The 15,924-nt window shown below is 38.0% G+C and overlaps 1 protein-coding gene across 3 annotated transcripts in view; it reads left to right on the forward strand.

Annotated features, from left to right (window-relative positions):
- Positions 1–15,924, forward strand: part of BTBD7 (BTB domain containing 7) — a 54,118-nt gene that overhangs the window by 23,850 nt on the left and 14,344 nt on the right. For all 3 annotated transcript variants that reach the window (XM_086749463.1, XM_086749464.1, XM_086749465.1), the window contains 2 exons: positions 1,209–2,288; positions 14,374–14,582. In XM_086749463.1, coding sequence (XP_086605589.1) covers positions 1,209–2,288; positions 14,374–14,582 — 1,289 coding nt within the window. The remainder of the gene's footprint in view (positions 1–1,208; positions 2,289–14,373; positions 14,583–15,924) is intronic.

The raw sequence follows: 15,924 nt of genomic DNA on the forward strand, positions 1-15,924 counted from the left end.
TGCAAGTGTTTTCTTCTGTTTTTTTTTTTTCTTTTGTCTGGAATTAGTAGCTGGGTTTATGTGCATTCTTTTTATTTTCTTGTTGTAGCTGAGGGTTTTCACCAGCTATCTTAGAGTGAAAATTCTGTAAATTTAAATTTGAAAATAACCATTTAACATGAGTCATGCCTCTTTTTAAAGTATAGTTTTAACTACTTTTTCACCAAAACATTACTCCAGTTTTCCATTACTTCTGGAAATACAGATACTAATTCTTCTTTTTCTTACTAAAATGCTGTCAGTATTACTGTATATGCAGCTAGGCTCAACCTGAAAATCAGCAAAGGTTCATTTAGCAGAATAGGTCAGGTGTGTAACACAGGTAACACTGAGGGGAATTCATTTTTCATTTCATGACCTGTCTGGATCATAACATAACTTCCCTATAAATGATTTTTGAGGGGGAAAATTATATATATATGCTTTAATTGTATAATGCTGTATTGAAATAACATCTTTAATGGCTGTACGCACGAATTAGCATCATGGTTCTGTGGAAAGGAGCCCATTTTATGTGTTTGACTTTTGACATTATTTGATTAACGTATGACAGGATTTTTACTTTATTGTTAAATTTGCATTGAAAACTAATTCATTTTCCTCAGTTTCCCTGAATGTTTTGCTACTGTGGTGTTGGTTTTTTTCCCCCATTTTTTCTTGACTGTGATAACTATCTAATGCCAGGTGTGCTTTTTTGTTGAAACAACATTCAATGCTAGAAAAACCAGAATTTGAAAAACATTTTGAAGGGGAGGTGCTACTATTTCACTGAGATCGTGTAAGTTTTATAAAAGGCTGTATTTCTCACCTCCTGTAGTTAATACAATGACATTTGTAATGTTTTGGCCAGTCTTCTCTTCCTACTTAGGTAAGTGTGCTGTGTGCTACAAAGCTACAAGAGCTGGCACTGCCTGGTTCTTAAAATTGAGTAAATTTAAAAAAAAAAAAAAAAAAGTAGTATAAACTTCATAGTTGCGGAAAAAAGAAATATTTTTGTCCTTAATGACCAGAAAAGGCTTCAGTCAGGTTTCCAACTTGTTGAATTATCTGATCTGAGGAGAAGGAAAAACTGCGTAACTTGCAGAGACACTGATGGATTGTTTGGGTGTTATGGACCTTCCTTTTAAATTTAAAGAATAAGTGTGTTCAATTTTCCTTTTTGCCTTCAGGGACATCATCCTACTCTCATCAAGGTTACGGCTGTGAATCAAAGCTATATAGCCTTGACCATGGCCATGAGAAACCTCAAGATAAGAAAAAGAAAACCTCTGGCCTTGCCACCCTCAAAAAGAAATTCATTAAGCGTCGGAAATCTAGCCGATCTGCTGATCATGCCAAGCAGATGCGTGAACTCCTCTCAGGCTGGGATGTCAGAGATGTTAATGCGTTAGTAGAAGAATACGAAGGGACGTCAGCCTTAAAGGAGCTTTATCTACAAGCTAATTTGGCAAGACCAGAAGCCAAGACGCTACAAAAAGACATGGCTGAACTTTATCAGTACAAATATTGTACTGATGTAGACTTAATATTTCAAGAAACTTGTTTTCCTGTGCATCGTGCGATCTTGGCGGCAAGATGTCCTTTTTTTAAGACCCTGCTTTCATCCTCACCAGAGTATGGGGCAGAAATAATAATGGATATTAACACAGCTGGTATAGATATGCCTATGTTTTCTGCTTTATTACACTACCTTTATACAGGCGAGTTTGGAATGGAGGATTCAAGATTCCAAAATGTTGATATCCTTGTGCAGCTTAGTGAAGAATTTGGAACACCAAACTCCTTAGATGTTGATATGCGCGCCCTATTTGATTACATGTGCTACTACGATGTGGTTCTTAGCTTTTCATCCAACTCTGACTTAGTTGAACCTTTTGGTGGAAGTCAGAACTGTATAGATGAAGAACTCAGAGCTCACAAAGCTATTATTTCGTCACGATCTCCATTTTTTCGTCACTTGCTGCAGAGGAGGATACGAACTGGCGAAGAAATCACAGACCGAACTCTACGAACTCCGACTAGAATTATATTGGATGAATCTATCATACCAAAAAAATATGCTAAGGTCATTTTGAACTGTATGTATACAGATGTGGTGGATCTCTCAGTTTTGCACTCCAGCCCTTCAGTGGGCAGTTTAAGTGAAGTTCAGGCTCTTGTAGCAGGAAAACTAAACATGACTAGGGCTGAAGAAGCTATGGAGCTTTATCACATAGCACTGTTCTTGGAGTTTAACATGCTTGCACAAGGTATGTAATACTGCCTTTGCTGTAGAATATATGACCTTAGTAGAATAATTTTTTTAGCTAGTTTGCAGTGTAAGTATGTCTATTGAGTCTTGATATCAGTGGCTTTCTTGATATTTCTGATATCAGAAAATGATATCAGTAATATAATTTTCTTAATTCCTTTAAGAAAATGAATTTATTTTCCATCTTTAGATTGCAGTTAATGCATTTGTGTTTTCTAGGAACAGAAGAAATGCCATGGGAAAGCTTTTAACTGTATTGCACATCATTATTGAAGCATGCTGTTTATGTAAAATATGTATAACTGGTCTTGATATTTCTGATCTCTATCTACTTTCATCTATAAACCATTTTTTTTGGGTGTAAACAACAGGGGGAGGATAGGAAGAGATCGTAGATGAGATGAAAAAATACTTAGACTTGTTATGAAGTGTCCTTAAGAAGGCTGTAAATTTGAGTAATTTTTTCTGTAGTTCGTTTCAAAGTGGGTACGCCAAGCCTGCAATCTTGATGTTGGAAGGTATGTTTAAATGGCTCCATTGCACTAGTTCTAGGTCTTTAGTATCTACTTCTTGGTGTACAGAATTGAAGGCAGATGCAGTCAGTGCTTTCAGACTTAAAGTTTAGAAAGTTTCACTTCTGTCTGTTATTGTTGAAGATCACTCAAATCTTGATAACGTTCTTCCTGCACGTGGAGGCTGGCCAGGGTTATTGCATTCTCTGGCAAACTGTAGGAGCACTGACCAGTGAACAAGTAATACTTCTTGTTGTGGCAGAAGCTTTGCTTGCTGTTTCATCTGTTGGTGTTGGAACTATTTAGTGGTCATATTATACATAATAGGGTATTGCAATTGCTTTAGGCCTTGCTGGTGAGGGATGAGCATTTTGCCTTTGAGCTGAGAAATGGAGAATTAAATTCACTGTAATATCAGCAACGTGATTTGTTTAAGCTAGTTTAATTTTATCAAAAAAAAAACCCCACAACTTTTTACAGTAGATCTGTACATCCATAACTTCTAGCTCTCAAATGAAATTTGACAAGATTGAAGTCTTTATGATATGAAATATCAAGTAGACGTCAGTAAAATAGGAAACTTCTTAACGAACGGGCAGGAAAAAGCAGGTATAAGCACTGTGGGAAGAGATCATACTCATAATGGGTTCTCCTAGTAGTTATATCAAACTGTGAGTGGTAAAGATATGGGAAAACTAATCAGAACTACTGTATCCTCTGTAGAGCTTGGTACTGGGAAACCAATTTTCAGATGATGCAGAAAGTTGAAATAATCTTACTGCAATAAAACTGACAGGCAAAAAAAGGAAGTGAGTTTTCTGATATGTGGCGCTACAGGAATGTAGATGAGGTGTTCTTAGAATCACCGAATCGTAGAACAGCCTAGGTTGGAAGGGACCTCGAAAAATTGTCTGGTCTAACCTTTCATGGGAAAGGAGCCTAGATGAGATTATCTAGTAACCCTGTCCGTGTTGAAAACCTCCAGTGATGGTGTGGTGGTTTTGTTTAGTGAGGGGGGGCCTAAGGTGGTAGACAGATGGGGACTATACCATGTCCCTTGGGAGGCTGTTCCAGTGAATTATTGTTCTCATTGTAAAAAATGTCTCATATTGAGATGTCTCCTGGTGCAAAGTGTACCTGTTGCTCTTGTTCTCTCCATGTGGCTACTTGTGGAGAGAGAGACTCCGTCCTCTTTGTAGCTGCCCTTTAGGTACTGGAATACTGTGATGAGGTCCTCCCAAGCCTTCTCTTCTCCAGGGAGAGAGGACCTAACTCCTTCAGTCTTTTCTCGTAAGACAGGTTCTCCAGCCTTTTGATCATCTTTGTGACACTCTTTTGGACCCTCTCCGGTCTGTCTGCATCTTTCTTATTTTTGTTGTTGTTCCCCTCTAATTGCACCTAGAAGCTTAATGTTGAATGGAATGCAGAAGTGGCAAAAATTTTTGTTGTAGTTGAACTACAGTGTTAAATTCATTCCTACATAATATTTGCAAGTTAATACTTCACAACTGGACAACTCAATAGATCAGCTGAAAGCAAGAAAGGAAAATTAGTTGAAATTAAGAAGGTGATGTAAGCGTGGAGTTTCTCAGTTTTGGTGCATGCACATATACAAGTGCTAAAAGGATTTAGTGTGCTCAGGGAATACTAATGAGGGAATTAAACAGTGAATGAAGCCCACAGTAAGACGTTGAATAATTATGCACTGTTTCATAGATGAACAGGGTGCAATTCTTTCCCTCAGATTGGAAACCTAAACTGGAACAACTGTCATCTGGAGGTGCTCTGGTGAAGCAGTGTGAGTTATATGAAAGCAGACAAGCAATGATAAACAGAGGACTTCAGAAAGAAACTTAGACAGACATAGATAAGAAAGTGGCTTTTATTTTTTAGGTGTTAGTAAATGCTGAAAAACAACTGAAGTTTTATTTGATGCTGAGTTTCATTATTTCTACTTGCTTTAAGTTGAGTGTACTTGGATCAGCGTGTCCTAAACTGGCACTCTTTTCAATCAGGCACTGCAGACCAGTGCTATTCTGGAATATATATTTTATGAGTCAGCGGTAACAAGATCTTAACTTTTCCCTGGAAATTTTCCCTCAACACTAGCTCCAGGGCAGAAAAAAAGAAAGGCAGCAGCAGGAGCTGCGCTGGGCTTGCGGCACCTTGGCAGCATACTCAGGTGGCTGGAACCAGCAAGTGCAGAAGTGCAGGCTCTGTCTTGGTGGCCCTCTGGATGAACCAGAGCTGTAGTGTTTTGAGGGTGGTCATTGGGAGGAGGTAGGGGGATGCGGTGGCCTTGAAAGGTCTTCCCTTTTCTCCCTGATACATCTGAGTCTGACCACAAAAGTGATGAGCTGTGGGCTGGAGAGGTTGTTATACATAGAGGAGAAATGCAGTTAAATCGAGCAAGGGTTGAAATTTATTATATTATGCAATACTAGCAAATGTAAATCTGGCACACGTTCAGATACTGAAATTCTAGATGTTAACTTGAACTAATCAGGATTTTACAAATTGGTGCTGCGTTCCCAAGCTACAGGAGAAAGCATAAGCAGTCTGTAGGAAATCTATATGTGCCAGTGAAGTCAGCATCTAAGAGTTAATTTACTGAGTTCATGTTTAGGTCATTGGTACTGTGCTGACACAGAAGAGTTGTTCTGTTATAATCTTATAATCAGAATTAAAAGGAAGCTTATTTGATTAGGGAAAGCCTGCACTTCACTAACAGATCACTTAACAGAGTATGCGCTTCAGTAGTGACCACTCTTCTTGTTTTGGCGCTTAACTGCAGCACCTTGTCCTCCTTATTGTAATACTTAACATGAGGTAGATGAGAAATCTTTTCAGTAGTGTCCCTCCCATTCCCTGATTTCATAGCATACTTCTGTACTGGAAGCTGTCACTCAAACATCTGACTTTTAGGTGTTGTGCAGCGTGATGCGAGATGAGATGGTATTGCGTAGGTGTTGGAGAACGCCGAGCGAGCATTTCTCATGAAACCTCTTAGCTTGGTCCTCTAACAGCACTCTTCCACTCTGTTGTGGTGCAGGTGTCCAGTTTTGACAAAGTTCTGGCTGATCCCAACAGTTGGCTTTGGTAGTAGCTAATGTCTTAAGTTTCTTCTCTGCATGTCCACACCCCCTGACTCAAGTTTTTTGAATCAGTTCACTCATGCTAGCCAATTGCAAACTTGCTAAAGCTTGTCGCCATGGTTTCCTGGAAAATATTTTGGGCTCATTATATGTAAATCTGGATACTCTTTCCAACTCATTTTGCTCACTTTTACTCAATTTTGGCTGGATATTTGTAACTGGGTGTCAAGTGAAGTTGATGTATTTTAAAGCTTCTGATCAACTGTTTTTATTTTCAACAGATTTTAGTTTGATTTGTCTTCAGGGACCTTTCTAAGTATCCAGATGTTGTAATTTTTCTTCAGTTTCAGCTGATGATTCAGCTTTGACTCTTTCCATGGAAACCTTCCCGTTCCTAACAGAGTGATACTCCTTTTTCTGACTGTTGTATTTTAATAGATGGTTTTCTGTGATTAAGTCAGCAATAGTATGAGTATGTGCTATAAATCTTTACTGTCCAAGTAAAGCAAGACTACTTCATTTAGAATTTACTCTGGCTTCAGCTTGATTTGTTTCAGCTGATGATGGTCACCTCTTTCAAGAGAAACTGAATTGGATTTTTGAATGACCTAACTTGAATAAATGAACTAATCAGCAAGCATTTCTCATCTGTAGAGCTGATCATACTGAAACTCTGTGCCTAATAGGATAGAGACAGCTATTAGGGGTGCTGCAGTATTTGTTAACTATCAAAAAGTGAAGCTTTTAACTGCTTTCATGTAGGCTGTGAGGATTAGAGCCCTCTCCAGAAGGTTCAAGCATGTCCCTTAGTGGAACGTTTCTATGCTCTGCCTGCTTATTTCTGCACTCTGCTTCTGCTTTTGTATCTTTATGCTACCTTGCTGCTCTCTGTCAACTGAACTGGTGCGATCATTTTAACACATTGACTCATAAAGATCAGGTGTAAAATCACTTATCGCTTCCTCTTCTGTAGCACAGTTATTAAAACCAGATCAGTCCCTAGTCCTGTTCATCATGTGTTGTTAAAATAATCTTCCCTTCCAGTTTTACTGTGCTGCCACATCTACTACTGTTGCAGAGAATTTTGACTTCAGGTGTCTGAATTTGATTAGCTAGCTGTATTAAATGAGTCCTCTTCTGTGTCTTGGCCCTGTTGCTTACAGTCATGAATAGTCTCACTGAGGTGGTCGTACAGTATATTTTTCTGTTACAGGTTTTTGGATACTGGTACTCTATTAAATAGTTTTGCCTGAGAATCTTTTCTGCCTGCTGATTCAAAAAAAAATTTCTAAAGTAAAATTGACAAAAAATAACTTAACTTCAGACTCTTTGCTTTTCTTTTATTATTAGGTGTTGACTTCACCCTTGACAAGAATAAGAAGTAAGAAACTTTATTTTAAAGCCATATTCAGTAATGCAGCCTTTGATCTAGAGGCAGATATCACCTGACATCAAAAGTATGCTTGATCTCGGCAAGAATGAAATACTGAAATGCCAGGAAACCCACAGTAGCAGTATTAAATAAATACACACAAATGTATTGTAGGAAGATTAGAGCAAGTGTGTCAGTTATATATTAGTGCAGTAGGAGTGCTCAAAGGAACTAGTCTGGCACTTAAAACTTTAAAATAAATTGGGTATGATTAAGTAAATATTAACATAAATCTGACCTATTATCTCCTTACAATGATTCACTTGTACTCAAGACTGAAATTATTGCTTAGGTTTTATTTTATGAAGATGAAGACTGGAGAAAGCAGGAAGTGGAAAGTATCTTCTTAGAGCAATTACATTCCAGGGTTTTATGCAAGGATAAAGAATTTGACTGAGTTGTGCAACTGGGCACATAAAATTTGTTTGCAGTGTCATAGTTTGCAGAGACACAGATCATCTGTGTCATCTGAACATCATCAACCTGTTTTCAGGTTTTTCTTTCAGCCACCTGTGTTCTAGGAAGTATACAGCTTGAATACTGAACAACGATGGCTACCAAGAGTCCTTCTAAACATCAGCTCTTCCTCCCTCAGCTCTTTGTTGTTCCCATGTTAAGTTCCTCCCTCTGGTTTGTTATGGTTGAATTGGCATCTTTTTGCTCCTGACCTATGATTGTTTCCTGTTTAAGCTGGATCAGCTGTGCTACCTGCCACTGCTGCTGAATGTGCTTCTTAAGGAATGCTAAAGCCCAGTCAAGTGCCATTATCAACTGAAGGCAGCAAGAAGCCAAAAATATAGATACAGATTTCGGGCTTCCTAAATTCATGCATTTTGCATGTGGCAGGAGCAGAAGAGTAAATTAATTTTAGTTGTTTGGGAGAGAAAACATTAAAGAGCTTTTGCCACAAATGTTGAATGCTTTAAATGTGTAACAATTAGCATCTGTTGCTGGCTAAACTTACAACTTCAAAAATCCAGTTGTTAATATCTTAGAATGTTTAACAGCTTTATAACTGCCATGTCATAAATGAAAATACTTTTAACTAACCCAAGTGGCATTGTTTTTTATCTTCTCCCTAATTTTATATTTCAATGCTGTATTCGATTCAATATAACTTACTGAGTTTTCACTGTGGAAGGATGGTTAGCATAACACAAAATGCTACCTGACCTAACCTTCAGATCGTATTTTATTTTTGCTTTAACAGTTAATCTGAAGTGCTATAAAGTAATCAGCTTTGCATTTGAATAAAGCAAAAAAAAAATAAATTGTTACTATATACTTCAACAGTGCCATAATAGATGTACTTCAAATCAAGCCTTTCAAGGATGGGAGTACATGAATGTTTTAAACTTTGGTGCTTAAAAAAATCAGCAGAGGGATTAAAAATAGCTCAAAGGAGGTACTGAACTTAGCGATAGACTTCAACAGTGTTTGACCACTAATGCCTGTTGAATCCTCCTTCATCTCTAGTGCTACTTAGGTCTATTTTCTTTTCTGCAGAACATTCATGAAATTTTGCACCTTCACATATCCACAACTTGTGTGCCTCAGAGTTCTAAAATGTGGAAAATAATGCACCTGCAAGTTACAGGCTTGGCATCAGTTATCTTAATCTCCTTTTAAAGTTGTGGGGTTTTGTTTTTTTTTTTTTTTTTTTTAAACAATTTGGGGAGAGATGGAAAAGAAAAGCACTAAAACTTCAAGAAGCTAGAAACTTCTAGCGTTCTTTTAAGACAGAGAATATGGTGCTGTTAGGAGGCAAAAAAATACTAATAAACTGGGAAAGTCAGCCTGCATCTGGAAGATGGATGCTGAACAAGATCCTTTGTTCACAATACAGTTATAGGAAAGTAGAGGCTGTTGCTCATTGTGATAAGCAGTTAAAAAGGTGTAGTTTCCTGTTTGTACTATGTAAGTCTTCTGACTTGCTCTTACTGTTTTTGTAACTGATGTTTTGCCTACTGCTGTGAAGAATCTAAATGTCTTTCAAGTTGTATGAGTTCACTTGAGTCTGACACAGGTTGTTTGACTGTCAGAAGTGGTACTGCCGCCCTGCCTCCTGAATTAGTAGTCTCCTTGTTTCTGTTCTCCATGTGGCAGTAGGATTTGTGCTGTTGGCGATCTGATGTTGCTAGAAGCAGGATTGACAGAAATTAGTTGACTAGTTCATTGAGTGGCCACCAAAGCACCAGTGTGACAGAAGAGCAGGAGATGTGGAATGTAAGAACAAGGCAATCACTAGATTAGTATCACTATACAAGGGGGTTAGCTTCCATGACTGCTCACACAGCCTGTGAGTGTGGGCTGCCTTCTAACAAATCCTTAGCAAGAACAGGACACATATGCATCTTTGGGTCTGTAAGATGTGGGAAGGAGGCTGAGCAAATGTTGTCTTCCCTTTTTCCTTCCCATCAGAAGCTTGGTTAGAACAGTAGGGATGCTCATGGATTGGTGAGACAAGCATCTCTGGAGCTTCCAAACATGTTGCAGTCCAGACTAGCTACAGATCATGCCTCTAAACTATTTTCTACACGCCAGCAAATTCAAAAGGTATGATTCCTGATTGCCAGCATGGTATTTCTTAGTGAAGTAAACCTAAGAAACATTGAATAGCTTCTAGGCTCTAGTTTAGTGTCAAGAAGAGTTCTTCTTTCTTGGTTCTGCTTATTTGCATCAGTTTAGGGGAACGGTCTGCACCACAGAATGAGTTAAATCAAGCTAACAACTTTGTAGTAAAAACTTTGCTTAATTCCACTTTTGCTAACTGTCGAAGGCACTTAATTTGTCTTTAGATCTGTCAGCGATCCCAAGCTACTAGGTAGCATGCTAAACGTGGGCTCAAGCTATCTGTTTGGAAAGGCTGTGGAATTGCATTGGAGAGAGAACTGGGGAAGCAGAAGAGGCTTGTTTGTAGGCAGGACCTGTTGGTATCCAGCAAAAGGAGTGCATGGAACAGCCTCATTTACCCAAAATGTACTAGTCATATTTAATTTCTTTAGACTCTATGTTGAATCTCTGAAAGCTACTGACAGTGACAAAGCTTGTGGTAGAGCACTTTGAGACCCTGCAAATGGATCTTGGAAAGACTGTTGCTGCTTGCATATTATGAAATAGTACGCATAGGAGAAAAATGCTCTATTCCACTGTGAAGAACAATACTGTGGCTATTAAATGACTGCCTTTTTTTTTTTTTTTTTTTTTTTTTTTGCCAAGCGGCTGATTGTTGAAACAAAAAAAAAATCTTCTGCCAAAGAAGAAAAGAAATTGGATGTCTTCCATAGCTAGAATTGGGTTACCCAAATTTATTTAGATGTTCAGAAAACGCTTTAGTTGTTACCTCATACTTACTTCAGAAGAAATACTCTCAATAATCGTGCAGTTCTGACACACTGCTAAAATTACTTGGGAAAAGGACTGTTTCATTTGCTTGGCATCCTGAACGAGCTTTTCATCTAATGATGTCATATTATTGGTAGTTGTGCAATAGTTGGACTTGACAGAAGAATCAAGACTGAGCTGATGCTCTGTTTCTATAAATCAGTGTTGTTCAGGTCTTTGGAACTACATTTCCCACGGAAATGCAGTTTTCTGTCTTTGCAGGGGGCAGGTATCCTTATTGTTTCAAAAATAAATGTCAGATGAAATACAATGAATGGCATTCATTTTGACATAAGTCTCTTTACTCTCACAGTTTGAGTTTCCTGGTGACTGATTTCAGGGAGTGGGTTTACATACTGCCTTTGAAATAGAGCAGTTCTTACATGTAATCTTTAGACTTCAGGGGGATGTAATCATTTGCTAAAGTTAACTTGCATGCAAACAGAATAATGGCGTGCAAAAAGTTGTGTTAGGGTTCAGCAGGGCAAGACTTAGTGCAACACAACAGATGACCCTAAACAATTGTTTCAGACAACTCCTCTGTGTTTCTTATTCAGGGATGCAAACTCCTCTTTTAAGCATGCTGCGACTAGTTATGGTTAGCTTTCATTGGTCATGCCAGGTTTGCTGCTAACTTAACATTTTCCTTTTTTTGAGCCCCAAAAGGGAAGATGAGGGACTTATGTGACAAAGTTAAATAATCAGCCATTAACTATGTAGGTTTTAAAATGTAAGGAAAACTATAAGTAAAAATGGATCCTGAAGTAGAAAACTTCAGGCTTAATTCGTTCATGTTTCTAACATATGCTAAAATATTTTGAGCTTTTTTTTTTTAAGGTAGGTTTTTAAGGTTGGGTGGTGTTTGGTTTGGTTTTTTTTATTTTTAAACACTATTTTTCAGATTCTTGACCAGAATATTTTAAGACTTCAGAGTGAGGTTTATCATTCAGGCATCTGGGGAATTCTCATGTCTAGGGGGGCAGTTTCTCTAACCTGTACCAAAACCCAAGGGTTGTATTTCAGAGCAGTTCTCATCCTCTGCTCTCATCTCTACCAGTCATGATCAAGCTGATGTTCCAAGTGCCTCCAGCCAATCTTTGCTCCATGTTCACTGCTCGCTTTAGGCTAGTCCTCACCATGCCAGTTAGAGGTTAATATTTATAGCAAGGCATCTGCTCTTACTTGTAGAGAGGGTGGTGAGGCGCTGGGACAGGTTGCCCAGAGAGATGGTGGGTGCCTCATCCTTGGAAGTGTTCAAGGTCTGGTTGGATGGGGCTTTGAGCAACCTTGTCTAGTGGTAGGTGTCCCTTCCCAGGGCAGGGGGGTTGGAACTAGATGGTCTTAAGGTCCTTTCCAACCCGAACCATTCTATGATTCTAATAATATGTAACCTAATGGTAATAAGTAGCTCTGAGAAATGCGGTATTACTACAGCAATGGTAAAGGACAAAGCAGGTGCATTGAAACATGACTCAACAGTTACTCCTGTGTCAAAAGCAAACGGAGAGTCTACCTTGGGATGAACAGCGTAATGCTGCCTTTAATGCATGCTTCAGAATGTATGCTTTTACTAGCCCTTCTGTCAGTGGCTGCAGCGATATACGGCCTTCCTCTTCTCAGGTGAATCAGGCATGTGAAAAACAAATCATCCAAGTGCTTGTTGAGGAAACTTGGTGGGGTGGGTTTTCTGGTTTTTTTTTTTTTTGGTTTTTTTAAATATGAGCTGGTGTAAAATTTATCACTGTTGGGGGTGACAGGCATTATTTTCATAAACTCCTTTAGAAAAGAAATCAAAGTTGTTTCCAAAACTATGTATACATTCAGATATATTCCTGGAATTGGCTGCAAACATTCTCATTGAGCATTGACTGTATTTATTATATTCACTGTATTTTTTTTATACTTAAGTTTAAAAGTTTAATGGTGGAATATTGTTCTCATAATTAACATGCTGCCTTTTTTATAGTATTAAGTAGAAATATGTTTGTTGAACAGGACAGGTAAATTTACAATTTGCCTCATGTTTAAATGGTTGCTTCCTAATACCTTCTTCTTTACCTTACTGTTTAAGCTTCCCTTTTCAGTGACTTTGCTCCTAAGGAGTACTTCATTTGACAGATACCTTTCTACTTGAAGTAGCCTATTCACTTGTTACTACTTACTCCTTCATAACTTATCCTTCACATTATTAGTCACCACAGAAATTGAGTCAATGCTTATATTCTGTATGCTGGCCTATGTAGAAAAGTAAGATTTTCTTTTAATTCTGTTAATGGCTGCTGGCGTGTCTTACGTATATGCAACCAGCTCAAAAATATGTGGCATCAGAAAGAGCCTCTTTGATCTTTGTCTTGACAAATGTTAAGATTACCATACTAAATACATTCTTAATTAGCTTAGTCCAAGAGCTCAGTAACGAGATACAGTTCTCTAAATAACTCTCAAAGTTTAGTTTTTAAATATCCTGGAAACTGAGACAAAAATGATGATGTATAAAGTGAAATAACTGCAATGTAACCATGCTGCTCTGAACTGCCCAGGGACCTCTCATGGCCATAAGCACAGCTGTAATTTGTGGCTGTAGTGGGTTCAGACTGGAATGTTTAATTCTAGAACAGGATTTTTTTTTTCTTTAAATTGCTATCTTTATGGTACAGATAGAAGTAGTATTCTGTGTATATGTAAACCAGATGTACCAATGATATCGACAAACTGTTACTGGAGACTTCCAGTTATCAACACTGTGATACTGTCTTAACTCAGTAGCCCCAAGTACCCACGTTTTCAGCCCTCCCACACTATTTCTCCCCTAGTTTCTTCCAAATCTGCTCTGTCTCCCTTCAGGAGGCTTAAATATCCCCTGTCTCTTCTTCAGGAGACATTTACTCTGTGAAACAGTAAATCCTAATGCAGCAGTGGGTACAAAGAAACTGTAGCAGGCTCTCCAGAATAGAGAGAATATAGCCAGAATACGTGCGTCTTGAATGATTCGCTGTCTTCTTCTTCCCTGTCAGAGAAGATGCTCCCTGTTCTGGCACCCTCTGTGCCTTGCTTGATAGGGAGGCCAAGGTGGTGGCAACCACCCGCTGCTTCTTGCCTTCTCTGAGAGTCAGAAAATTATGCTTTGCTGCCCTCATCCTGTGCTATGTAGCTGAGTCCCAATAATGTCACAGCTTTTGTTTCTGCTCCTCTGCATGGTCTGTCTCAGGAGGGTCCATATGCAAAGTGATACAGATGAAAATCTCACTTCAGTTACAGTTTATAGGCTTCTGTGAATCTGCTCTAAACAATGGTGACTCAGATTCAAATCTGTAACTTTAAAATGTGTTAAACAGATAATGTATATTAACCCAAAGAGGTTCTAGTACGGCTGAGCTAGCTTTACAGTTGTTCGTCCAGGCATGCCAGCAGACGTAGTATTTCATGTGCCTTTAAAAGGTAAATGACTGTATAGTTGGAATCCTAAACCACAATTAAAATTATTATACTTTTATTCATAGTTTAACCCCATTTGCAACCTTGGTCTGTAGAACACTTCTGTTTTTACTCTCACTGGGGGCCATACAACCCTTTGTATTACAGATTTAGCCATATGTTTTATTCCTTCAGGGTCAAAGTGCCTCTGTAACAGCAGTATTGATTTTTGCTTTTGTTTCGTAGGCTGTGAAGATATTATTGCTGAGAGCATCTCACTAGACACCTTAATTGCCATTCTCAAGTGGAGCTCTCAGCCGTACGGTTCCAAGTGGGTACATCGTCAAGCGCTGCATTTCCTCTGTGAGGAGTTTACCCAGGTCATGACTTCAGATGTCTTCTATGAACTCAGCAAGGACCACCTGCTCACAGCTATTCAGTCTGACTATTTACAGGTAATCTGCAATGCAGAATACAGCTGGTCCTGCTTGAAGCAGGATGTTCTACCATTACTAAAAGCACTTGGCAGTAGCCCATTTGAAATTGTTGGCGAGAGTGGGCTTGTATGCACACTAAGCATTCCTCTGTAGTATGTAAAAAATGAAATTGAAGTAGTGATTAAGAAAGCTGTTTTGTTCTTAGCTTGTAACACAACCAAAACTGGTAGTATATGCTATTGCTTAGAAGCCTAATAGCAGTTTAAAAATGACTGCAAATGATTTTAAACAAAGCATTTCTAAACTTAACATTTGCCTTGCATGTTTAAGTATTCTATAAAAATTTTGTGGTGGTAGTAGTTTTTGCTGTAACAATGTACATCCTAGCTGGGAGCTAGTAAACTAGTACTTGTTCAGAAGACTTAATTTATTTCTTTAGAAGAGAGATAAAAATACCTATTCTGACAAGTATTGCAGAATTTCTTTTTTTGTGACTTTCCTTCAGTGATAGTTTTAGGGTGATGAGAAACCATACTGACTAATAGAAAGCTTGTGGATTTTTACTGCCATTTCTCTTTGGGGGAGATATCTATAACAATAACCAGCCTTTTATAGCTTAAAGATGACTGGAATATTTTAAAAATTGTATCTGTACCAATCTTACCTGTTTTTTTTTAAAGTATAAAGTGTTAGAGGTTTTTTCTTAAGTGTTTTTTAAAACATTGTTTACTCTGAACATTTCAGGAATTACAGTAGGCAATACTGTTGCTCTTCCGTGTGAGTGTGTATTATGACTACATTTTCTACTCTAGTTGTTAAGAAATCAGATAAATTTAAATTTTTTGGTATGTGACTTTTTTTTTCCTCTAAAATAATGTGGAGTGGTTAGCACACACATATAGGTAGGAACAAAGCAAAGTTACTTTGTTCGTAGTGTTACTGAGAAATCTTTCTCATCACCTAGATTGTAATTTAGTTGATTTGATTATTTTCGTAGCTTTTCAGGCTGTGTGGATGATGAATTGTGGTGTTAAACAAGAGATCCAAACACAGTTAAACTGCCCCTTTTAATTAACTTTAATTATTCAAATTTAATATTTCTAAGTTTTCATGCTTGCAACATTTTTCCTTCTGTAGAATTTTTTTTCTTTTCATCTTCTTAGGCATTCAGTAAGTGACATGAATCTAGAAATTATGGTCATATACCAGTAGTACTACCCTAAAATATTTGGAGGAAGTGGTATAGTAGATGATAAAGTACAAATACTTACTTTGCTCTTGCTACAATTGTCTGTCTTTATAGCTATAAAAGACTTGAGTATGTGATTAAAAAAAAAAAAAATTGTGTATGTGACATTTA

This window comes from Chlamydotis macqueenii, chromosome 5 (genome assembly GCF_036417535.1).
Source record: "Chlamydotis macqueenii isolate bChlMac1 chromosome 5, bChlMac1.mat, whole genome shotgun sequence".
Classification (NCBI taxonomy): domain Eukaryota; kingdom Metazoa; phylum Chordata; class Aves; order Otidiformes; family Otididae; genus Chlamydotis; species Chlamydotis macqueenii.